Genomic DNA, 26,124 nt, shown 5'->3' with positions numbered 1-26,124 from the left:
ATGGAGAAGGCAATGGCACCCCACTCCAGTACTCTTGCCTGGAAAATCCCATGGACGGAGGAGCCTGGTAGGCTGTAGTCCATGGGGTCGCTAAGAGTCGGACACGACTGAGTGACTTCACTTTCACTTTTCACTTTCATGCCTTGGAGAAGGAAATGGCAACCCACTCCAGTGTTGTTGCCTGGAGAATCCCAGGGTCGGGGGAGCCTGGTGGGCTGTCTATGGGGTCACACAGAGTCGGACACGACTGAAGCGACTTAGCAGCAGCAGCAGCAGCAGTTTTAGTATAAGCTGGAGGGTCCAGCATTCCTCACCAGCTGCCTTCACTCCTGTCTGTTCTTTTTTTTTAATGTAGAATTTGATTGATTTATTTATGGCTGTGCTAGGTCTTGTTGCTGTGTGGGCTTTTCTCTAGTTGTGGCAAACGGGGGCTCCTGTCCAGTTGTGGTGTGTGGGCCTCTTGTTGCGGGGGCCTCTCGTCGTGGGGGCTTCTCGTCGCAGGGGCTTCTCATCGCGGGGCGCAGGCTCTGGGCGCGTGTGCTTCCGTTGTTGCAGCCCGTGGGTGCGCAGACTCAGTGGTTGTGGCGCCCGGGCTTAGGGCTTAGTTGCTCTGCAGCATGTGGGATCTTCCCAGATCAGGGGTCGAACCCGTGTCTCCTGCATTGGCAGGCGGATTCTTCTCCACTGAGCCACCAGGGAAGCCAGCTCCTGTCTCTTCTGACACTAAATGAAAGCTTATTATTTTTTGAGTTTCAGTAATTTTATTCTTTGACACAACTAATTACAGAAAAAAAAAAAAAAAAAACTATTCACAGAAGTTAGGCTTGATCTTGTTGCAAAATCCAGGTTTCTTAAACCTCGCAATCCAGAAATTTTAGTTGAAGGAGATAAAGTCTGTGATCCCATGGCTATGGTTTTCACCCAGATGGCTCAATTTTCTTGGTCATCATTTGTCAGTTAGCTGTTGAATATTCACCGTGCGTGAGGCTCCGTGGTAGGCACTGGGGGCGATGAGCAAGAATTATGCCATGGGAGTCCTGGATTGGAAGCTTGATGGCTTGGAATCTGCCCCTGATTAACTGCCTTACCTGGAATGAGTCTTTTTCATTTTCTCAGCTTCAGTTTCCTAATATGCAGCTCCCAGCTTCTAAATGTTCCTTTCAGTTTTAAAAGTCTGATTTTCTTCCTTTCTTTTTTTTTTAATCTAACTTTTTTGTAAAAGTCTGTGATTTTCTGACGCCCCTTTCTTAGGATGGTTGGTGCCATGGTCTAAATGTTGGTGTTCTTCAAAAGCACGTATGTTGAAAACCCAGGGCCCAAGGTTACGGTCTGAAGAAGTGGGCCTTTGGGAGGCGGTGAGGGCAGGGCTCTCATGCATGGGGTTAGTGACAGGGACCCCAGAGACCTAGCTTACCCCGTCTACTCTGCGAGGACACAACTTAAGCGGAAGAAGCTCTTCTCCAGGAGCTGGCACTTTGATCTTGGACTTCCAGCTTCCAGAGCCATGAGGGATAAACGTCTGTTGTTTGGCAACCCCCCAGTCTGTGGTGTGGTACAACCTCTGCTTGGGCAGACTGAGACAGTCAGGAAGTTTACTGAAAGCACTTGGAGCTCCTCCGGAGAAATGAAGTCTTTGTATCCAAATTGTCTTTGTCCTGATTGTTCTTTCTTTGCATTTATTGCTGGTCATCTGCGTGGGTTTGTAGGGAAAACCTCTGTGCATTTATTCATCAAACACCGAATGTTTCTTGTGGACAGATGTGTAGGTGGTAGAAATACAAAGACTTAAGCAAACAGGGGACTCTGGAGGAGCTCTGCATGCAGGTGGAAGACAGGTATTAGCATCACATGGTATGCAGTGCTGGAGCAAACGTTGGGGCTGATAGTTGGTTCAGAAATGCTTATTGATTGCTTCTGCTGTGTCTTGATGATAGAATGTGCCGGCCCTGGGCGGACAGAGAAGCATAAGATGCAGAGGTGCAGTTTGGAGAGCTAACAGCCCAAGTCCTCATCTGTAGATGCTGGGTGTACCTCAGCTTTGCACAGCGCCAGAGAAACCGCTCTCACTCTGAGATCCCAGAAGCCGGATCAATCTCTGCCAGCAGTTGGCATCACAGGATCCCGTTATCTACCTTGTTTCGGCTGAATTATGAGTCACACTTGACTGATTTGATCAGGCACCAACTGTCCTGCCCTAGAGGGAGCTGTCTTAGGCTGGCACGCTGATGAACCAGCCCCCGATATGTAAGGGCCCTAGCACAGAGGGGCCTGTTTCTTACCCGCTTAGTAGTCCGGGTTGGGGGCGGGGCGGAGGCGGTCCAGTCTTTTTCTGCCTTGTGGCTCCGTCATCCTGGGGGGCTTGCCTTCGTGTGCTGCTTAGAACGGAACTGTCACCTTCCGATGGCAAGAGAGAGGAGGCGCGAGAGAACCAAAGTGAAAGTCTGAGGAGACACCCAACTCTCTTAGAGACCCTTAACGGCCTGGGTGAGCATGGGGTTGGGGGCATGTATCACCCCACTCATGTTCCATCAGGCAGAGCCGAGGCTTCACCGTCTTGCAGGGGAGACAGACATGGTGCCAAACTACAAGCATCAGAGCATTACTTCTATGTAAAGAGAGAGAAATAGACTTTGGTGGGCAATCTCTGTACAGATTTAAAGCTGGTTAGAAAAAAAAAAATTCCTTTGAGGAGCATTTACCCATTTATTTATTTTTAAAATATATAGCATTTTTTCAAATAGTGTTTAATTAATTAATTTTTCACTTTTGGCCGTGCTGAGTCTCCGTTGCTGCACAGACTTTCTCTAGTTGTGGCGAGTGGGGGCTGCTGTCTAGATGCGGTGCGCAGGCTTACCACTGTTGCGGAGCACGGTCTGTAGGGCACGTGGACCCAGGAGTTGTGGTGCACAGGCTTAATTGCGCCGTGGTAGGTGGAATCTTCCTGGACCAGGGATTGAGCGGTTGTCCCCTGCATTGCAAGGCAGATTCTTAATCACTGGACCACTAGGGAATCCCAACATTTACCTAATTAGTGATAAGACATATTCTCCTTTTCTAAGCTTAATAAGATAAATAGAAGGCATAACCCTTGTGCTCCGAGACCTTAAACAGTAGCTGAGGAAATATGGCTCATTTGCTAGATCATCTGTGCAGGGCACGGGCCCTCTTATTCTCCACCATCTTGCCAGCACCTCACTCAGGTCCGACATGGACCGGCCGCTCAGATAGCCATTGGTGTCAATTGCAAGCAGTCTGAGGGCCTGGCTGTCAAAATGGGAAGTGGCATGGCTGGTGGAAAGGCACCATGGGCCCCAAGAGAGGACGCGATGAACAGAAGCTCAGAGATGGTTACAGAACGCAGGAGATCACGCAGTCGGGCCCCTAGACTGAGTGTGACTTAGATGCCAGAGCTCCCCGCGGGCAGATGAGACTGCGCACACGTGGTAAAGGCCTCTCCAGATTCGTTCCATCCCAGCCACCCTCACCGCCTATCTGCTCTGGAGGATCTGGCCATGTGCCTGTCTTTGCCCAAGAGGTTCCATAACAGCCCTCAGACTTTCCTGAGTCATCACTGTGAGGCTGAGCGATGTTGAGGGCCTGGTGTCCAGAGAAAACATGCCAGGCTTCAGGCCTTTGTAGGATCCCATGTTTTCCCCAACTTGGGTTAATGTGTTCACTAACTAGTCAGAGTTCACTGTAGGCTGTAGGACATGGGGAAGATGTCTAATTCTAGTTCTCTAAAACAGCTTTATTGAGATATACTTTACGACCACGTGGACTTCCCTGGTGGCTCAGATGGTAAAGCGTCTGCCTACAATGCAGGAGACCTGGGTTCTATCCCTGGGTCGGAAAGATCTGGAGAAGGAGATGGCAGCCCATTCCGGTACTCTTGCCTGGAAAATCCCATGGACGGAGGAGCCTGGAAGGATACAGTCCATGGGGTCGTGAAGAGTCGCTCACGACTGAGCGACTTCACTTCACTTTACATATCATACAATTTACCCATTTAAAATGCACAGTTCAGCACTTCTTAGTATGTTCATGAGGCGCAGCCGCCACCACTGCACATTTTCGCCACCCCAGAGGGAAGCCCTGCACCCTTCACAGGCACTCCCCATCCTCCCTTCTGCCTGTCCCCCGCGCTGGGCAACCATGACTCTGCTGTCTGTCTCTATGGATTTGGCTGCTCTGGACACTTCACAGCAATGGCATCACAGCAAACTAAACTCATACATGTCCAGGCGCAGGATTTGGACTAAACTCTCTAGTTTCCAAGTCTAGGGCTCTTTCCAGTCCTCCTCTGAGCCACCTCTTTCTGGAACAAGTGGAACTTGAACCTGGAGAAACTACTGGAATGGCTTACCCTCCCACTATCACATTTTAAGTTCTTTCCTCTGGCCACCTCCCCAGGTGGCACTTGAGCCTTGAAAAATGCTTCTCCTCTGAAACTCACTAATGAGCTCACACGAGGGCTGATGTCCTAGCCCCTGCTTGGGTTCTCATGCTTTAGTTTCCTCTGCTCTAACAGAAAGGCTTCAGCCCGGCATTCGCACACCCAGGACGTCTGGACGCTGGGAGGGAGGGACCGGATTCCATCATAGCATCCTTCTCTCTAGTTCCCTAGTCATTTCATGCACCCATGTCTGCCTACAGAACCACGTCTGCCTGCAGAAGCCTGGTTTACCAGTTGCTCCGCTTCCTTTTTCTTCCCTCTCAGCCTAGTCTTGTCCTTTTCTGATTTCTTTTTTCTCCTCAGGTCTGTCCTTGATGTCCTCATCTCACCTGAGTGAGGAATATTCTTGTATTGTCGTAGAGCGGTGACACATACAACCTATGAGCCACTGACTCATCAGCTCCCAGAGGCAAGCTCTGGCCTTTGGAAGTTGCTTCTCCCAGGACTTGGCATTTGAGTCTTAGAGACAGCATTTGGCAGAACCTCCACACCCGTTGCACCCTCCACACCTGCTGAGGGTTTAGAGCTCTCTAAACCCCCCTCCCCGAACCCCATTCTGCTCAGACTCGGAAGGGAGAAACGCTGGGTCTGAAGAGCTGCCGTCGGTGTGAGCAGTGAGCGTCCTCTCTGCAGTGGTCGTGACCACAGTGTGCATCTTGTAATAAGATGAGTACTGTTTTCAGTTAACATCTGTAACCTCTGAAGGGCTTCCCAGGTGGCTCAGTGGTAAAGAACCCACCTGCCAATGCAGAAGACGCGGGTTCGATCTCTGGGTCGGGAAGATCCCCTAGAGAAGGGAATGGCGACCCACTCCAGTATTCTTGCCTGGAGAAGCCCATGGACAGAGGAGCCTGGCGGGCCACAGTCCATTAGGTCACAAGGTGTCAAACACGGACTGAGCAACTGAACCCACACACACAACCTCTGAAACGCGAATTAATCATTTCGGAGGTGACACCAGGTTTTCCCACATCTGGGTTGTGCTCAGAATCATCTTACCTTTCTCCTCTCCTGACCTGGGTTACTCTGAGGCCGGGGGGCAGGGGAAAGGGGACAGCGTGGAATGTGACACCCCGTGGCACGACATGGCCGCACAGGTGTCCGGGGTGCAGTGCAGTCAGGAGGCGGCATGCCCCTGACTTTGGAGCACTCCTGTCCTCCAGGGGTGTGGTTGTTGGTCTCGGAAACACTCTAAAATACTGTGCTCATGATCAGAGAAGGGGGGGATGGATGGATGGCTTCCTGGAAGAGGAGGATTTGCAGCAGGGTGCTGAATCTGGGAGTGCTTGAGTGGGAAGCGGGCAACACAGACCCTTCAAGTCAACAGTTCTGAGTTGAGACCCCAGCTCTGCCTGTTATGTGACCTTAAGCAAGTTACTTAATCCTTCAAGAGGGAGAACAAACTCCTTTCAGAACCGAAACCTTATACCCAGGTTCAGTAGAAGCTCATTAAATAACGTCTCCCTTTCAGTTTAAAGATGGGAAAGAATTTTTTTAAATAGGAAAAGAGCTTATATCCGGGGGGCAGTGGAAAGACAGCATGCAGAGACATTAGGGGAAGGGGAATAGAGAGGCTTTTGGGGGGTAGAGCACACATTTTTACTCCTTAAGCAGTGATATTCGTCGTTTTCCAAAGAAATGTAAACCAGTCTTCTCTTTGCCCTGGACAGTGCGGTTCTTGTCTCCGACTGTCTTCTGGTTTGTTTGTCGTTTGCTGGCTGTCCACGTCCCAGCTGTGCCCATTAACCACGTTTCTCTCGTGCCCAGGAGTGCACCCACCCCAGCCCGCTGCTGCCCGGCGGTCGGCATACTGTATAATACCAACACACTCGAGGCTTTCAAGGCTGCAGATAAGAAGCTACTTCTGGAAGAAGCGGCAAACGAGGTTAGCTGGGAAACTCGACGTACCTGTTGTCCATGGTCCCGCAGGCATGCAGTTGCAGACCAAGTGCCTGACTCTGTCACAGAAGCTAGCGTGTACCCGGCACTCAGGCTACTCAGGGCCTTCTGCAGTGATGGGTGGGTCAGGGAGGAGACAGCCTTCTCCTCTTGCCTGAGGAGAAGGTCACAGCAGAGAAGGGAAGCGCTCGCCGGCTATCCCCAGTTAGCTCAGCCTCTCTGAGTGCGCCAGCTCTGTGCCTGTGTCTCGTGCATTCGGGTTCTCTGTTCCCAGTGCCCCCCGAAGAGGCTTTCTAGTCCTGAGCGCTGTCACGCTGTCAGAGCCTATCATGTCTCTCCCGAGTCCTCAGGGCTGAATGGAAAGGCCCCGTGGGACTTGCCGGGGCCCCCACAGCCTGGCCTCTGCGGCCCTGTGGTCTTCCATCCCCTCTCTCTTGCCCTCACCGTCTCTGACCACTCACGGCAAATCAGGGAGCATTCCTCCCTTCACTGCTTTCTGCGGTCCCCTTCTCCCTGGGACTCAATGTTTTTCTCTGCCTGGAATGTCCTTCCTTTCCTTCTTCACGTCTGAGTTAGTGTGAGGAATAAGTGGGGCAGGGGGGCAGCTTATCCCCGCCCTCTCTGCCATCCACTTCATTGATGAGCTTCACCCCACTAAGTCTTACTTATGTGGGGGCCGTGGTCAGAGAGGGGTGTCCCCTGCCTCGGGCCTGAGGAAGGCATCCTCCCGCCCCTTGTGATGGGGGACGATGGTTGCCTTCCTCGGCCTGTGGCGTGACTGCTCAGGGGCTCTTGCGTGTTTCAGAGGCCGTCTTGAGAGAGTGGGTCAGGAGAGTGGGTCTCGAGAGAGTGGGTCGGGTCTTAGGCTGTCATTGGAAACAGCAGGCTGCTCCCTACAGGAATCCCAGCCCTGTCCCGTGTCCAGGGCTCAGCCTCCCCTTCGGTTTGTCAGAAGCGGGGCCTGCTGTCCTGGGCTCCAGCTCCTCCAAGCTCGTTGTTTGCACAGCAGGACCATCTCTCTGCTTGTTTCCCTCTTCCGCTCATGTGTGTGCCAGGGTTTCTGGTGGCACAGCTGCTGGTTTGCTTAGTGGCACAAAGTTTAGCCACCAGTCTTAGTTCCTGAAACGTGTGACCGGGGCCTGCGTCTGCTTCCAGTCACACCCTTCCTGAGTATCCATAGACTTGATTTTTTTTTCTCTTCGGGGAAAGATTATCCCAAATAAGGCTTTTAAGAAATGCCCTGTACATAGTTCAGATCACGGCCTCTGGAGCCCATCCCTGGCTCCTTCCCCTCGCCTGTCCTTAGCCAAGGTCAGGGCTCTTCCCAGGTACTGTCCGCCCGTCTGCGAGATCCCCTGCTGCCTGGCGGCATACAGACATGGGTGCCCGGCTCTCTCCCAGGCTCTTAGCTTCTGGAGGGCAAGGACTACGCCTCTCTCTTCTGTAGCCCCGATGTGCTTGCTCTGTAGTTGACAATAAGTAAACATCTGTGGAAGGCAGTAACCAAGGCATGAACGGGCCGGGTTTCCTCCTTGATGCTGAGACCCAGCAAGAGAAAGGATGCTTCTGGACAGTGGGGAGGAAGGCGCACTGCCCTGCAGCTCCATGTGCTCCTGGGAGGGAGGCGGGAGGAGACCCCGGGACCTGCCTTGACGCTACTCCTCCTCCCGGCAGATCTGGGAGTCCATCAAATCGGGGGCCGCCCTGGACAACCCCGTGCTCCTCAACAAGTTCCTCCTCTTGACATTTGCGGTAAGTCTGCGGGCTCTGCGGGGTGTGGACTGTGGACTGCCCTGGCTGAGCCCAGGGCACCGGTGGGACAGGCTGCTCTCTTCTCTCAAGTCACATCTGCTAAACAAATCCTTGGGTGCTTAGTGATCCGGTAGTGGCTGGCGTTTCTCACTGATGCAAGATTAATTCATTCTCCCTGATCGCACTGGTGGCTTTGCCTGGTTTATGTGACAGGGAGACCCAGCTCTCATCATTTGAGGAGGTGACAAAGCCCAGTTCCGGGAGCTGGGTTCATCACTGCTGACGTCTTTGTTAAGTTCAGCGCCGCAGAGCCCAGTTGCTGGGTCCATCGACATAAGGAACAGGTGACGACTCGAGGATCTAAGCCATCCCCAGGTGACTTCTAGATGAGAGGGGGTCACCCTGCATAGCTTGTCCACACAGCTGTGTTGTTGTTGTTTTTTAACAAAGAAAATGTTTTATGTAAGTGAGATCTAGTTAAAGTGAACTTTAAGGGCAGCTTTGAAGAGGAGAAGAAATCACATTAGGAGAACAACTGCTGCCCAGGGAAGCAGGGGGAGGGAGCCTCAGTGATGGGGAACATGGCAGAAGGTGAGGGCTGATTGCTTTTAACAGAAGTGCCAGCCCACACACATGCTTATGCACGTGTATACACACATATGCGTGTGTGCGTCTGCATATATCTCCGCAGAAAGTTCATTTGCCCTGTATAATTATGTTGACATTATAGTATTCTGTCAAGCGTGTGTTCTATAGACCTTTCGACATCTCGGTTGCTTTCAGTATTCACTATTTTATTTTGCTTTTGACCGCACTACGCAGCATGTGGGATCTTAGTTCCCCAACCAGGGGTCGAACGCACGACCCCTGCACTGGAAGCAGTCTTAACTACTGGACCGCAAGGCAAGTCCCCAGTATTCACTCTTATTAAAAAAAGTTGCAGTGAACATCGTCAGCCACACTGATTTTCTCTTCCCGCTTATTTCTTTAGAAGATAGCCCCCTGGAGTGGGCATGTAAACATACTGATGTGGACACGCATTAAGTGCGCTGGTTGTTCACCCCAGCTTTATCATCTTCGGATGTTAATCCTCTTCCCTACATTTTTCTTTTCTTTTTTGGTTTGCCAAGATATAGTCTTGCCTTCCTTCCTCCCCCATGAACTCGTCCTCCATTTCTTCCTCCTGCTGCCTCTTTGATGCACCACCCGAGGCAAAGGGGAGAGTGAGAGAGGATTCAAACTGGGGTCATACCCAGAGTGGGGGGCAGTGGGCATGGGGGCCCTGCAAGGAGCACGTTTCCTGACAAGTTAAAGTGCTTTCTGTGTGTCGGTGGCGAGATAGAAAAGCGCCAGATACTTCAGGGGATTACTAGACACAATTTGGCACTGATATTTTGTAAATTGAGTAATTTTGTAAGGATAAATAAAAGCAATGCTAATTGATGTGTTTTTTTTTTTTTTTAATTTTACCATCAATACATCTTCTGTATTAAGGGTTTTAGCTAGTAAAATCTAATGGACAACTTGTGTTTAATGAGAAAATAGCATTGGATCTCACTTAAAGTTTTAAGGCATCTCAGAGTCGTTATGTGAGTTGGCCATGTTGCCCTTTCTACTGAGTATTCTTAGTCTGCGTTTAAAAAAAATTAAAAGTCTGTGTCTTTAGGAACCTGTCAGACACAAAGAGCTTTATGTTTGATGTGATCGAGGTCTCTTGTGTCCTGAAAAGCATCCTAAGAAATTCAAGCCTTTTGACTCTTTTTTTTTTTTTGCCTTTTGACTCTTGAAGATGACCTGATAAGAGCTTTTAGAAACTGCCAAGGCCTTCATCTTGAATCGTTTAACCTTTCGCTAAAGATCAGTTATGACAAATCATTTAAGCACATGGAAGAGAGAAAAATCTCTAGAGGTGTTTTGCTTTCCTTTCTGTTCTTTCTAGGACTCCAAGGTACAGACACTTTATTAATTTAGATTTTGCACTTTGCTTTGCTGTTGTTAAAGGGAGTTTGTCCTTAGTTGATCAGTTAGTGGCAGAAATACAGACTGTGGAAACTATAGTGACTAGTCTTCTTCATCTGGACATGTGTTTATGTGTAAGTTTGTTTTTAAAAAGTCACCTAGTCTGACTGCATTTGTTTGGAAAGTCCAGAATAGGCGAATCTAGAGAGACTGAATGTAGGCTAGAGGTTTCCAGGGGGTGAGAGTGAGGTGAACGGAGAGTTTCTGTGAATGGGATTTCTAACTAATAAACCAGTGGGGAGTTTCTGCTATTGGGGTTTCTTTGTGAGGCGATGAATACATTCTGAAATTGGTGGGGATGGTGGCACAGCCTGGTCAGTATACTAGAAAACCACTTAATGTGCTGTAACATCTTTAACATGGTGACTCTTTTTTCGGCTTCATTGCCTGTGTGGGCTCTCTCTAGTTGCAGCGAGTGGAGGCTACTCTCGTGCCCAGGAGGTGCCCAGGCTTCTTGCTGCAGTGGCTTCTCTTGTTGCGGCGCGCACGCTCTAGGGCACGCAGTCTCAGTAGGCATGGCTCCTGGGCTCTGAAGCACTGTCCAGGAGCCGTGGCGCTCAGGCTTAGTGACCCCGAGGCACTTGGGATCTTCCCAGACCAGAGGTCACACCAGGGTCCCCTGCACTGGCAGGAGATGCTTACCCACTCCGCCACCAGGTCAGTCCAGCACGGTGGCCTTCGTGGTGCACGAAGCATACCTCAGTGAGAAGTCACCAAGCATTGGTCCCCTCCTGATTCCTGGCAAGATCTGAGAGGAAATGTCAAGTAGCGACATAAACTACAAAGTGATCAGTGGTAACAGGCTGGTAGGAAGCTGTCAGGTACCCACATAACCACAGGGTCCTCCCACATGAGTGACTCAGGCCTCACCTGCTACAGAAATTCGGAGACGAGAACACTGGGCCTGAGTGGGGACGGCCTCACAAGTCACGGGCCCTTTCTCGCCTCCCCTGGCTGGGGAGCAGGCACACACACCCCGAAGGCATGCCTCTTCTGTCGTCGGTGCACCCTAGGTCCTGGAACCTCTTCTGTGACTCATCCAGCTACTCATGTACTTGTTTCCTCTCTGTTCCCTGCAGTGACTGAGCTCCCTGAGGGCCGGACTGAATTTTTTTCATCTTCTTACTGCCGGAGTATCTAACATTTTGCCTTGTACACAGCAAGTGCTTAGTTGTTGACTTGAATTTCACCAGTATGACAGTTCTGAAAACACTGTTATATTATCTCAGGTTATATGTAGCACGTTCTAATAACTTCAATAGCATGCTTAGTTCATTCAGTTGTGACAAGAGTGGTGACTGTTGGGAAGTTGTACCTCCACAGATGGCACGCTGGGTACGCCTGGTACCATGAACAGGAGCTTATATTTTGGAAGTAGAATTCTACTCTCCTCTCTGCCACTTGGTATCTATGTTCAAGCTTTCCATCCCTCTCTAAGCTTCAGTTTTCTGTCTGTAAAATGGGCAGATAACAGCTACCTCCCGGGGTGATTTTATATGTTAAACAATGATGACAACAACATCAGTTACTTTTTGGATACTTTCTATTAGGAAGTGGTCAATAAAATATATTATGTCTGTCCTGATACATTAGTGTGAATGTGTGGGGACATTTCAGATAAACACGGGGGTTCTGTTGGAGGTTTCTGACAAGTTGGTCGTATCTGGCGTGCATTAGTTTTTCTGTCTCACGTAGCTGTTGGGAAGTTAGCGTTAGTAGGCGCGTTTCCGTGTGATCACCGTGCCATTCTGATGTGTCGTCTTGTTTCTTCCAGGATCTAAAGAAGTACCATTTCTACTACTGGTTCTGCTCCCCAGCTCTCTGCCTTCCAGAGAGCATACCCCTCATTCAGGGGCCAGTGGCCTTGGATCAATGGTTTTTGCCAAAACAGGTATCAACAAATAAAACAAAATGCAGATCAAACTGAGTTTAAATGTGCATGAGTAGTTTATCTAGCTCTTTCTAAAGACACTTGTCTGGGTGAGGAGGCGGTCTCTGTGGAATCCCCCAAAGGCGGCACTGAGAGCAGACTTGCTCGCACAGTGTTTGGTAAGCGTGTGTGAAGAGTGGTCAGCAGCGCTTGTCCAGGTCCTCGTGACCTGTGTGGAGATGCTAAGCCAGTAGGGAGGAATTACAGAAACACTTTGAAAGACTGCGGGAATTTGCCAAAGCGTGATCTCCACTCTCAGTGGAGAGAGTCTTTGCAACCAAAGAGAAGACTTCTCCCTTTCTTTGTTCCAAGTTGCAGAACTTCTACATTAAGGACGGTCCCTACAGAGCTAGTCCTTGCAGTTTAAGGAAGATAATAAGGTCTTTAGAGGTGGTTCCCAGAAGAGCAGTGAAAACCATCAAGTTGGTAGAAGACAGACCCTCAGCCCCCAAATTCTGATTGTCGTCAAGGCAAACGCTGAGTGTCAAGATGACTTGAATTCATGAAGCATGTCACTCACTAAAGCCCAGAAATCCAAAGCCAGGGAGGGCCCTTGTTAATTAAAAAGCTCATTTACTAAGATAAATCAAAGGTTGTGGTTCTGTGGAATGAATTTTCTAGGGAGAACTGTAAGTGCGAACAAAAGACTAGGGCTGGGGATTGAGTCCGGATGGGTTTGAGGTTTCTCTTAATGGGAACAAAAATGTTCTCAAAGTATTGTGACAAATCCCTGTGAACGTGCTATAAACAGCCTTGAATTGCGCTTTGTGAATGAGTCAGTTGTATGATAAGTAAGAGAAAGCGTGTCTCAAGGGAGCTACTGAAGGTTATAGAAGGGGTCAGGGCAAAATCCATCCGTGGTAGATTCATGCTGGGATATCACAGGCGAGACTTAGTGTCTGGGCGCTCTCTAAACCTTTGTGGTGGCGTCTTGGGGAACCGGGAGCCATCACACTAAGGGTGCCGTGAAATATGTGTGTGTGCTCCTGTCTGAGACACCACCACGCGTTATCTCAGAGTGAGGTGGTGTGATTTGGGGCACCCTTAGGTCTGCTTGCTGCAAGAGAGGAACAGGGGTGTGAGCAATCATTTCCAGTCTTCTGGCCCGAAAGTACCTTTTATTGTATGTTAATTTTTCTCAGCTCAGAGCTAGGTAAGTAGTTGTCTGGAGAATAACTCAGTGTTTCCTGATTTCAGATTCAAGCCCTCGAGCACGCGTATGATGCCCTTTGTCAGACAGAAGGAGTCCCAGCACTGCCTTACTTCCTAATCAAGTATGACGAGACCACGGTGCTGGTTTCCTCGCTCAAACACTACAGCGATTTCTTCCAGGGTCAAAGGACAAAGGTCAGAGAAACTTTGAGGAGCATTTTATTATCCAATAAGAAAATCTGATGTTCATGTTATGATAGACCACTGCGAAATTCAGGCTCATTTAGGTGTCTTAAGCCTTCCAGAGAAAGTTTCAGGACATCTCCGCATCTTCACCGTCCCCCACCCCTACACTGCCCAAATCAGGACCTCCTCCAGGTTTTCTTAGCTCTGTGGCACCTCAGAGTAATTGTGGATTCCTCACTGCCTCAGTTTTTCTTCCTGATACACTTTCTATCTGTTTTAATTCATTGCCAGAGCTACCGCGGCAGTGCAGACTCTGGTCCTCTCGCTCCTGGTCAGTGACAGTCTCCACCCCGCAGGGATCTCCCTCAGCCCCGTCACGTTCCCCGTGCCATTCACTAATCAAGAGCTGAAGACGTCTTCCTTCTGCCCCCAGTCCACCTTTCCTGCCTCATCTTGCCCTATTTTCCTCATGAGCCATTGGTCTTGCTAGGCTTCTCTGGTTTTCACCAGACAGTCCCCCTAAGCAGACAGACCCAGAAGCGTTCCTGTGTCTCTTTGTCCTCGTGTTGTTTGGTTTTCCTAAAGCAGGTCCTGCCCGGGGGTGCTAAGAGACTGTCTGTTGTCAAAGCCCTGCGTCCATGGAGAGGCCTTCCCGTGGTGTCTCAGGTGTGAGCTGTCCCGGCTGACCTCGCTGCCCTTGCCCCTGGCCTCCCGGCCTCACCCCCCTTCTCACTCCCTTGCACACACTGCCTCTCATGCTGTTGGACTGTGAGCTCCCAGAGGGCAGGGACCAAGTCCCACACGGACCTGCCTCAGCGTAGTGGCCAGCCCTCGCCTCAGGCCCCCAGTAAAACTCTTTTGAGTGAGGGAAGGAGTACTCTAAGTGTCTTTAGATGTGATGAGATAGATAGGAAGCTGTCCTAGCCATATTAAGACACTGAAAATTAAAAATAAAATATTGATGATGAGTATCATGCAGGTTTGAAATCAAGTGGGAGGGTTTCAGTCGCCGTGTAGGTACGTCAGAGCTGAGACGAGACAGGCCTCTTGCTGGTGCCCTGGCTCTTCCTTGGCCTGAACTTCAGGTGCCTTTTATTTTAAAGTAGATTTTTTTCTTTCTCACCTACACTAGCATTTTCTTTGTCAGAGGGAGCCCTCTTTAGATTGATGACTGAGGGTTGGGTTTTTATTATAATTCTTGCCCAAGCCCCACCCCAGTCAGATTTGCAGACCTGTAGCTAACTTAGCAGCAGCAAGATCTGTCGTTGGTGCTTCGAGGCCCCGTTGTGACAGCAGATGGGGCAAATCAGCCTGGCTTTGAAAGCGGCTGGACTTCAGTTGTGCGTGGTGAAGACATGGTCTTCCCCGAGGGCAGCTCTGCCAGAACAACAGTTGGCAGTTTAAAGGGGGCTTTCACATGCTCTGTCGTGTAATGACTTCGTGACGTAGGTATTCTCAGTACCTGCGTTTCCTGTTTTTATGTATTTTTGTCTGTGCTGGCTCTTCTGTTGCAGTGTGCCCGCTGTCTCTGGTTGAGCTTGCAGGGGCCGCTTTCTAGTTGTGGTGGGCAGGCTTCTCATTGCGCTGGCTTCTTTTGTTGTGGAGCACCGGCTCGAGGGCCCTTGGGCTCCATAGTTATGGCACATGGGCTTAGTTGCCCCAAGGCATGGGGGATCGTCCCAGACCAGGGATTGAACCCATGTTCTCTGCATTGGCAGGTGGATTCTTAATCACTGGATCACCAGGGAAGTCCCGCATTTTCTCTCTGATGCAGATGAGACTCAAATGGCTTAATTGTCTGGTTCCGAAGCCCATGCACTTTCTTCCAGTCCGTTCTCATGTCACTGGGGGAGAGGTGGACCCTGCTTGCCATTTGGAATCAAGCAGGTCTGACTCCCGGTGTTGCCACCTTGTAGGTCTGTGACCTTGGGGGATGCGCACACCCTTGCGTCACCCAGGTCTCGCTGTCCCGTGGTGGTAACCTGCGTGTGCATGCTTGCTCAGTGGTGTCTCACTCTTTGAGACTCCACAGACTATAGTCCGCCAGGCTCCTCTCTTCCCCGACGCTGCTGACAAGGAAGAAATGCGATGACGTGGATAAAGTGCCCAGCTTGCAGCAGGTGGGCAGCGTGTGTCCAACTCCTTTCCTCCTCAGCAGCAGCCAGTTTTTAAAGCCTGAACGTTCTCTGGCGTCTCCTGTGAAGTGATTTGGGTGAGTTGGCGAGGCCCCTGACCCAGAGGCCAACCACCGCCCGATTCAGACGCGGCATCCTTCACTGGGTTAAGGCTGTATCTCAGGAAAGCCTGGCATGGCTCAGCGCATATCATGAGCACCTCCTGTGAGCCAGAAATTGTGAAATATGATTGCACCTGTTCTTGTGGAACCCGAGTCCTTATAGGAGCAATGAGACATCGACTTGTGGAAAGTTAGCTAGAAATTCAAGTCACAGAAAGACGGGCCAGTGAGATGACACGGACGATACTTGGCGGTTTATCTGTGCCTCTGTGTCCAGTCTTGTTCTAGGAAGGGTTGCCAGAGGCTACACAGACTGTGGACTCTCAGGAGCTCCGTGGCCTCACGGCCGACCTCCCTTCTGTAGTCCTGGGTGTCCCATCCACCCCCCGCCGTGCCGCCCAGATGCATGTTCTCACACAGCAATTGGATCGTGTCCCTCTGCTACCTGAAAACCCCCTGTGGTTCCTGTGATCTTCAAGACAGAGTTAGAAAGGCTCAGCGTTCAGGGCCTCCTCAGACTTGGCGACTGCCCATCCCTCCCACCTCACCTTCGAAAGCTCCCCAAGCTGTGCCCTCCAGATGCCCCTGCTGCCCTCGTCTTCTCCCCATCTCCCGCCTTTGGTCACGCCGGCTGGTGTTCCTCCTGCCGCTGGCCAGTGCCTCACCCCCTCCCTTCCTAGTCCACACCCTGGAAGCGCTGGCGCGGTCCCGGCGCTGTTCGACACCCCTCTTCTGTGTGCTGGTAGCGACCCCTCTCCGGGCACTGACGGGGCTTCCATGCCATTGCTGGTGTGTCACAGGTCGTCTCAACTGGGATCCCTGATCAGCCCCGGAGCAGTGGTCACACCAGGACCGTGTTACACCCCACAGCACATGCTGCACTTGTAGCGTGATGCCAGACACTTGATGGGCACACGGTGTGTGTGTGAATTTAGAGAGGAGAGAGCTGCTGGTCCTCGTGGACAAGCACAAGGCTGGTGAGCACGGAGACTTCCCAGGAAAGCAGGGCTGGAGCAGAGCCCTGAAGGCGTGAGCGCTTCCCTGGTGGCTCAGCTGGTACAGAATTCAATGCGGAAGACCCGGGTTCGATCCCTGGGATGGGAAGATCCCCTGGAGAAGGGAAAGCCTATCCACTCCAGGACTCTCGCCTGGAGAATTCTGTGGACTGTCCATGGGGTCACAAAGAGTCGGACACGACTGAGCAACTCTTTCTTTCTTTCTGGAGACGTGATGTCTGTGAAACCTAGCTCTCACTTCACTCGAGACCGTTCCTGCCTCATGGTGTGAACCCTGTTCACTTGCTTTCACATAATTCCACTTTCTCTTTCATGTTCCTTGAGTCATGAACTTTCCTTGAAATTTTTTATCCTATTCTTCGAGAAATAGGCATTCTTTTCGACATGAATTCTTCGCTTTTGTGCTCCAGCTTCCTGTTTTGCTCTATTTCCTGCCTCCTCCTCTTAGCAGGGACTTTGACCCTCAAGAAGCCCCTGCTCCTCTGTGAGCCCTGTCGTGGTGTCTTCACACAGAAGCTGGAGAGCCATTGGAATTGCCGCAGGTTTCTCTCCTTTGAGTCTGCTTTCTCTTCTGGGAAACCTGGTGCCCACAACCCTACTGACCACCGTTTCCAGCCCGAACTTGCCTCTGGGCCCTGGCCTGCGTTAGCCAACCCCCTGCCTGCCTACTCCAGCACCTCAAATTCAGTATGTCTGAGTTGATCTCAGGGTCTTCACCCCAAGGCTGGTACCCTCCTGGGCATCGCCATCTTGTAGCGACACTGTCATCCATCCGGTCACGAGAGCTGTGAATCTGGGCAGCCAGCTGGCTGCCTCTCGATCCTCTACCAGCACCATATCCGTGGATCTCACCTCCTAAACTTCTCTCTTTCTGCCACCTCTGCGTTTCTTCTGCCACCTGGCCAGCCTGAGCGTCATGGTCTTTCATCTGCTTTCCCACAGTAGCTTCCCAGTGGGCTCTGTGTGCCTGCTCAGGCCTCCATCCAGTCCGTCCCCGTATCATCCCAGGAAGTCCCCTGAAAAGCAGATCTGATCATGTCACTCTCCAAATGAGGCAGAGCAATGCTGTCTCTCCTGTGCTCTAAGAACCCAAGTCCCCTGTGTGGCGTGCAGAACCCCATGTGCCCCGGGCCCTGTGCGGATCTGTTCCCGGGTCCCCCATGTGGTGTACAGAGGCCCCCACGTGCCCCGGGCCCTGTGTGGATCTGTTTCGTGTGCCCCATGTGGTGCAGAGAGGACCCCACGTGGCCCGGGCCCTGTGCAGATAAGTCCCCGGTCCCCGTGTGGTATACAGAGGATCCCACGTGGCCCGGGCCCTGTGCAGATAAGTCCCCGGTCCCCGTGTGGTATACAGAGGACCCCATGTGGCCCGAGCCCTGTGCAGATCTGTCCCTGCTCTCCCGTGTGGTGTACAGAGGCCCCCACGTGCCCCGGGCTCTGTGCGGATCTGTCTCGTGTGCCCCATGTGGTGTACAGAGGACCCCATGTGGCCTGGGCCCTGTGCAGATAAGTCCCCAGTCCCCGTGTGGTATACAGAGGACCCCAAGTGTCCCGGGCCCTGTGCAGATCTGTCCCTGCTCCCCCGTGTGGTATGCAGAGGACCCCACGTGTCCCGGGCCCGTGCAGATCTGTCCCTGCTCCCCCATGTGGTATGCAGAGGACCCCATATGGTCTGAACCCTGTGCGAATCTGTCCCTGGGTCCCCCATATGGTATGCAGAGGACCCCCCGTGCCCCAGGCCTGTGCGGATCTGTCCCTGGTCCCCGTGTTGTATGCAGAGGCCCCCATGTGGCCCGGGCCCTGTGCGGATCTGACCCCCGCTCCCTTGGTGCTCCCCTCGGAGGTGCTGACTGCCCTCCCCCTGCAGGGCTGATGCCTGGAACTCCTGTCTCCTTTCTCTTCTTCTGTCTCATCCTCTCCCCACCCCTGTACTTCTTCTCTTCCCAGTTTCTTCAGAGTGAAACTTACTCATGATTCTTTGAAGAAAACTTCCCCCACCCCCAACTTCCGTAAAATGGTTTATTCTGCCCACAGTGGGTTTTCATAGCACTCCATTTACTGAAAATCTTTTAGTCTCCTGTGCAGATTTTAATGACTCAGATTATACTACCTTCTGTTTTATTTTAGCATAATACTAAACTCTGCATCAACATCCTTTTTAATAAATACGTATCATCATGAATTTCTCAAGTTTTGGACATTTAGGTCTCTCATAATTCTTCACTATTAGGAGCTTCTTTATGCATGAAATCCCACCCTCCCTGCCCTCCTCTTTGTACTTTGAATTGTTTGTTTCCTTAGGAAAGATTTCTAGATGTGAAATTACAAGGTTAAGAGGCTGGGCATGTTAAGGTTTATCCTCAGTCGTGTGCTGGCCGATGTCTGACGGCAGGCTCTCGGGGTGAGGGTGCTGTGCTTTCGTGGTGTCTGCTTATTTCTGTGGCCTCAGCTCTCCCACCGTGCCCCCCGCCAACTCTTGGGTTTCCAGTGTGTGGAAGTCATGCGCTGCGGAGCCAGGAAGGGCCAGTACCCGTTGGCTTCCCCGCCTGTGGGGCTAGCTCCCGTACTGCTGCTTCTGGTGACTCCTGCCCGCACCGCCGATCTCCCTCAAGCTAGCAGTGCTCGCTGAGCAGCACTGAGTATTACATGCATTGGGCTGGCTGAAAATGGGCTTTGTCTAAGCTCTTTTTGCCCTCCAGTGTGGGTTCCGGTGGTGGTGATGCTGCAGCTGTTCCGGGGTTCATGCTGATGCAGCCCCGGATGCTGCCCCACTGCCCATCGTCAGGGAAAGCTTGCTTGACTGAGTCTCATTTTTTCTCCAGAACAGCTATTTGAGATTGAATGTTTGGGAAACGTTTTGTCATTTTGACAGCGTCAGCCTTCAGTTTTCAGGTTGTGAAATCTTAGGACAAGAGCACCAGCAAAGGAGCAGTAATTGGTCTGCTGTTGGTTAGGGGCTGTTTCTTCATTCAGCAGTATCCACATCTTGGTCTCCATCGCTGACATCGCCATGCATGATATCTCAGAACTTTTTTCCTATACTTTTAAAACACATAATCCCCTTTGTGCATTTCCTGTTACATCGAGCGTGTGGGTAATAGACAGTCATTTGTCAGTTAAGCATGTTTTATGGCAGTGTGGAAATTTCTCCAGACGCTCAAGTTGGCAATTTTGCCCTCTTTCTCTTCTCACGTTGTACTTTTTCAGCAAATTGCTGGGTGGATGGTAGCCAGCTCATCACTGAACAACTTCAATGAATTATATGCTCTCAGCCAAGGAGAAAGGAGCATTTATTTCATAAACCTTCTAAATAGATTTTTTTTTTTTTGCAATTACATTTTGTTTCTTTCTGCTGAGTTCTCTTGTAAAAGGAAGTGATTTGTCCATGTTCACACAATGAATCTGTGGCAAAGCCAGTTCTAGAATCCAGATCTCCTAGCCAATGGTTATTTCTGACTGCCATTTATGAAGTCTGTTTACCCAAATAGTTAAACTGGCTTGCTGAGCCTCATTTGGACTGAATCCTACAGTGATTAAGCTTGTAGGTTTGATTCCTAAAGCACTGAAAGATTTTGGGGTCACTTTTGAATCATCAGAGGACTATTTCATTGTGTTCAGCCTGATGTCAAATGGATTCTGTCATCTTCCTCTCGGACGCTTGCTCTTCGTACTTATGCATGCCTCCTGTGGGTAGAAGAGTTCCTTTAAAACAGATTTGAGCTAACCTCCCTTTATAAATAAGTGGTAAATTTCTCTTTAGTGGTTCATTCCTTCTCTATAGCTCATTTTTAGGTCAGGTTGCTCTAAGAAACTTATTCCTGGTCCTATCTAAAAGGATTTTTTTTTTCTTACTACCTTCCTGCCTGGTTGCCTTTGTATTTAGTGTCAGAAATATGCTCATTTTTTGAAATTAAGCATCCATTTGTACTATCTGATGTCACATTCTAATTTATATAATTTAAATATCATTTAGTCTCAGCTCTACACTTTCAGATGATGAAACCTGGACCCAGAGAATATTTGATAAACTAGAACTTATCCTCCTTTTTCTCCGCCAGCTAAGAAATGGTAACTTTGAAGCTGAAGGTAGATGACTATCGGTGGTAGACTGAACTGAACGAAGAGGCCGATGTATTTACTGCAATGGGATTTTTGTTGTTATGGTTCTCGCTGGTTGCGTGCTTCTCTTGTTCTCAGTCTCTGTGCCAAGTGCAGGTGAGAGTGACCCTGTAGATGAGAAACTTAGGCACAGAGGTATCGGGAATTGCTGAAGATCAGATGAGAGTAACTCAGAACCTTTGATAACAGCCCAGGTTGATGGAGTTGTATTTGAAAATTGAAATGCCGCATCTCTGTATGAATGGCATATTCTGGATTGATATGTCTGGGTTCTTCCCAAATAAAAATTGAAGAGCCTTTAGACACCAGGTAAAAATGAACCTTAATATAGTCTATGTATTTTTGTAACCTATATGTTTTTTTTTTTTTTTCTCTGTAATGGCCTATAAAGCTCTAAAATTCTGGAGCCAGAAGGACTCCTTTGAGATGAAATGATTTTACTATTTCATTTTACAGGCGAGGGAAGACCTTCCCCAAGGTCTTAAAATCAATTAACGGCAGGATTAGAACCATACCCACTGGGCTGTAGCCTGTAGTTTTTTTTTCCCCCACCATCAGGCCATTCTCTTCTCTAAGGTGTTTCAAATGTTACAGCCGTTGAATGCCATCTTCTCCCTTCTCCCCACTTGCTTGCTGGATCAAAGAGTGATTAATGCCTTTGGTAAATTTTTTAAAGTGTGAAGTTGAAGCAAGGATGACTTATTAAATGTAGTCAGCCTGACAGATGCCGTCTATCACAGTCTATATGGGAGAACAGAATAAAGAGTTGCCCCCCCATGGTGGTGATGGCCAGCCGGACCAGGAAAACTCCAGGAAGGTAGCGTCTCCAATCAGAGAGCGCGTGAGGTGGGGGCCTCCTTCTTGGACTGCTCATGCTTTTCACAGGAAACAGTCTCTCAGACCATGCCCTCACCGTCTCACCCAGGAAAATCCCAGGGTTAAAACGTCACTAAGTGGAGAGCCTAGGATGTTGAGAAAGGAAAGAGTGGCGGCATCAAGGAGGAACTAGTCAGGTACTTGTTGTTCATTTCCTAAGTCATGCCCAACTCTTTTTTGATCCCATGGACTGCAGCACACCAGGCTTCCCTGTCCATCATCATCTTCTGGAGCTTGCTCAAAGTCATGTCCATTGAGTTGGTGATGCCATCCAACCATCTCATCCTCTGTCGTCCCCTTCTCCTCCCGCCTTCAGTCTTTCCCAGCATCAGGCTCTTTTCCAATGGCCAAAGTATTGGAGCTTCAGCATCAGTCCTTGTAATGAATATTTAGGATTGACTGGTTTGATCTGCTTGCAGTCCAAGGGACTTTTAAGAGTCTTCTCCAACACCTCAGTCCAAAAGCATCAATTCTTTGGCGTTCAGCCTTCTTTATGATCCATCTCTCACCTCCATACGTTCTCTAGCCTGGTACTAGGGGTGGAAAATTGAATACAGTTGATGCTGTCTCTTGAGAAACCTATATGCAGGTCAGGAAGCAACAGTTAGAACTAGACATGGAACAACAGACTGGTTCCAAATAGGAAAAGGAGTACATCAAGGCTGTATATTGTCACCCTGCTTATTTAACTTATATGCAGAGTACGTCATGAGAAACGCTGGGCTGGAGGAAGAACAAGCTGGAATCAAGATTGCCGGGAGAAACATCAATAACCTCAGATATACAGATGCTGCTGCTGCTGCTGCTAAGTCGCTTCAGTCGTGTCCAATTCTGTGCGACCCCATAGATGGCAGCCCACCAGGCTCCCCCGTCCCTGGGATTCTCCAGGCAAGAACACTGGAGTGGGTTGCCGTTTCCTTCTCCAGTGCATGAAAGTGAAAAGTGAAAGTGAAGTTGCTCAGTCATGTCCCCGACTCTTCAAGACCCCATGGACTGCAGCCCACCAGGCTCCTCCATCCATGGGATTTTCCAGGCAAGAGTACTGGAGTGGGGTGCCATTGCCTTCTCTGAGATATACAGATGACACCACCCTTATGGCAGAAAGTGAAGAGGAACTCAAAAGCCTCTTGATGAAAGTGAAAGAGGAGAGTGAAAAAGTTGGCTTAAAACCCAACATTCAGAAAACTAAGATCATGGCATCTGGTCCCATCACTTCATGGGAAATAGATGGGGAAACAGTAGAAACAGTGACAGACTTTATTTTTCTGGGCTCCAAAATCACTGCAGATGGTGATTGAAGTCATGAAATTAAAAGACGCTTACTCCTTGGAAGGAAAGTTATGACCAACCTAGATAGCATATTCAAAAGCAGAGACATTACTTTGCCAACAAAGGTCCATCTAGTCAAGGCTATGGTTTTTCCTGTGGTCAGGTATGGATGTGAGAGTTGGATTGTGAAGAAAGCTGAGCACTGAAGAATTGATGCTTTTGAACTGTGGTGTTGGAGAATACTCTTGAGAGTCCCTTGGATTGCAAGGAGATCCAACCAGTCCATTCTGAAGGAGATCAGCCCTGGGATTTCTTTGGAAGGAATGATGCTAAAGCTGAAACTCCAGTACTTTGGCCACCTCATGTCAAGAGTTGACTCATTGGAAAAGACTCTGATGCTGGGAGGGATTGGGGGCAGGAGGAGAAGGGGATGACAGAAGATGAGATGGCTGGATGGCATCACTGACTCGATGGACGTGAGTTTGAGTGAACTCCGGGAGATGGTGATGGACAGGGACGCCTGGCGTGCTGCGATTCATGGGGTCGCAAAGAGTCGGACACGACTGAGCTACTGAACTGAACTGAACTGGTGCTAATAAGTTCATGGTTTTCTGCCAGCCACCTTCCTTCCCTCCTCCTTTAACCCACCCTTTCACCACCCCTTCTCCCTCTTCCTGCTCCCTTTCTTGTTTCCATCTTTTCACCATTCACCTGCCTTCATTTGGTATATGCTGTGTATCTGTGAACTCATCATGGAGACCTTGAGGCTACTCCCTGCTCTGCAGATGCTCGCTCTCTTCTTTTTTTCTAATGGCCTTTATCTTAGAATAATTTTAGATTTATAGAAAAGCGGAAGTATGGTGCAGAGGCTACCCTCACCCATTTTAGTTTTCTCTAGTGTTGTCACCTTACAGTATTGCAGTACATTTGTCAGAAGTGAGAAACCAACATTAATACATAACCATTTACTCCACTCTGGAGTTTGTTCACATGTCACCAGTTTTTCCGTTAGCACCCTCCTGCATGCAGGGATCCCATCCGGGAGACTACATTCTGTTGTCATGTCATGTCTCCTTCTCCTCTGGTCTCTAACAGTTCCTCAGACTTCTGTTGTTTTTAGTGACCTTGACAGTTTTGAAGAGTTCAGTTATTTTGGTCAAATGCCTCTTAGTTTGGGCTTGTCTGTTGTTTACTTATGATTCAGTTCAGTTTAGTCGCTCCGTCGTGTCCGACTCTGCAACCCCATGAACTGCAGCACACCAGGCGTCCCTGTCCATCACCATCTCCCAGAGTCCACCCAAAGCCATGTCCATCGAGTCAGTGATGCCATCTAGCCATCTCATCCTCTGTTGTCCCCTTCTCCTCCCGCCCTCAGTCTTTCCCAGGATCAGGGTCTTTTCCAATGATTTGGCTCTTTGCATCAAGTGGCCAAAGTATTGAAGCTTCAGCATCAGTCTTTCCAATGAATATTCAGGGTATTGATTTTCTTTAGGATTGACTCGTTTGATCTCCTTGTTGTCCAGGGGTCTGTCAAGAATCTTCTCTAGCGCCACAGTTCGAAAGCATCAATTCTTCAGTGCTCAGCCTTCTTTATGGTCCAACTCTTACAACCATACATGACTACTGGGAAAACCATAGCTTTGGCTATACGGATCTTTGTTGGCAAAGTGATGTCTCAGCTTTGTAATATACTGTCTAGGTTTGTCATAGCTTTTCTTCCAAGGAGCAAGCGTCTTTTAATTTCATGGCTGCAGTCACCATCTGCAGTGATTTTGGAGCCCAAGAAAATAAAATCTGCCACTGTTTCCACTGTTTCCCCATCTATTTGCCATGAAGTGATGGGGCCAGATGCCATGATCTTGTTTTTGAATGTTGAGTTTTAACCCAGCTTTTTCACTCTCCTCTTTCACCTTCATCAAAAGGCTCTTTTTAGTTCCTCTTCACTTTCTGCCATTAGAGTGGTATCATATGCATATCTGAGGTTGTTGATATTTCTCCTGGCAATCTTGATTACAGCTTGTGATTCGTTCCGCTGGTTCATTCTTGTGATGTACTCTGCTCATAAATTAAATAAGCAGGGTGACAGTATGCAGCCTTGACGTACTCCTTCCCCAGTTTGGAACCAGTCTGTTGTTCCATGCCCAGTTCTAACTGTTGCCTTTTGACCTGCATACAGATTTCTCAGGAGACAAGTAAGGTGGTCTGGTATTCCTAGCTCTTTAAGAATTTTCCAGTTTGTTGTGATCCACAAAGTCAAAGGCTTTGGCATAGTCAATGAAGCAGAAATAGATGTTTTTCTGGAATTCCCTTGTTTTTCTAATATTCAAAATTATCCCTACTATTTTTTCTTTGGGAACGAGTCACTAAGTTGAGCCCACACTCAAGGTGGAGAGGGATTAAGGTCTGTCCCTGGAGGGTCTGTATCTACATATATTGCTTGGAAATCTTCTGTAAGGAAGACTTGTTCCTTCACCTTCAAATATTCGTCTCATCGTGTATGTCATTATGGACTCATAGGTATTTATTTTGGTTTGGGTTATGATCTAGTACTACGTTCTTTATTTCCTTGCTCGCCTTGTGCCAGCCTTGGCCACTGAGAGCTCTTTGCAGGTGTCTCTGGTGCCCCTTGCCATGCCCTTGGCCTTCTGTTCATTCAGCACTTTCTAACTGTCTGGTGTACTGTGTGCTCCAGGCTCGTCTTCTGTTTTCCCTGCTGTGTGTGCTCAGTCACTCAGTCGTGTCTAACTCTTTGTAAGCCCATGGACTGTAGCCCGCCAGGCTCCTCTGTCCATGGGATTTCCCAGGCAAGAACACTGGCGTGGGTTGCCATTTCCTCCTCCATCCCTTTCCCATGCAAGGACTGAACTTGCTTCTCCTTTGTCCCCTGCATTGCAGGCAGCTTCTGTACCACTGAGCTATCAGGGAAGCCCTTTTTTTTTCCCTGCTCTAGCCCTAGGATTACTCATGTGTCCAAAGAGCCCTGATTCCTTTTACTGTACTGTATGATTCCTACTGTACTGGAGAACAGTACTTAGAAATTAAGACCTCATTGTCTTTTGAGAGGAAGGAGACAGAAAAAGTGAAAGCTGTCCTGTGCGATGTACAGAGGGATCAGGAAGCAGAGAAGCGGGGTGACGGCCTCCACTGGGGCAGTCGTCATTAAAAGCAGAGCTTTCCAGATGTGGAGATCAGGGCCGGGGAGCTGCAAGCAGGAGGA

At 49.5% G+C, this 26,124-nt stretch overlaps 1 protein-coding gene across 9 annotated transcripts in view; it reads left to right on the top strand.

Moving 5' to 3' along the window:
- The window catches only part of ATG7 (autophagy related 7), a 274,984-nt gene that overhangs the window by 27,648 nt on the left and 221,212 nt on the right, over positions 1-26,124 (top strand). For all 9 annotated transcript variants that reach the window (XR_003507793.1, XR_003507795.1, XR_003507794.1 and 6 more), the window contains exons 4-7: positions 6,221-6,338; positions 8,027-8,104; positions 11,898-12,014; positions 13,251-13,400. Coding sequence is in view for 6 of the 9 variants with exons in the window: in XM_027523159.1 (XP_027378960.1) it covers positions 6,221-6,338; positions 8,027-8,104; positions 11,898-12,014; positions 13,251-13,400 (463 nt within the window). In the remaining 3 variants the exon portion in view is untranslated. The remainder of the gene's footprint in view (positions 1-6,220; positions 6,339-8,026; positions 8,105-11,897; positions 12,015-13,250; positions 13,401-26,124) is intronic.

This window comes from Bos indicus x Bos taurus, chromosome 22 (genome assembly GCF_003369695.1).
Source record: "Bos indicus x Bos taurus breed Angus x Brahman F1 hybrid chromosome 22, Bos_hybrid_MaternalHap_v2.0, whole genome shotgun sequence".
NCBI lineage: Eukaryota > Metazoa > Chordata > Mammalia > Artiodactyla > Bovidae > Bos > Bos indicus x Bos taurus.
The sequence above is the reverse complement of the archived record's forward strand: the minus strand, read 5'-3'. Positions and strand labels throughout refer to the sequence as shown.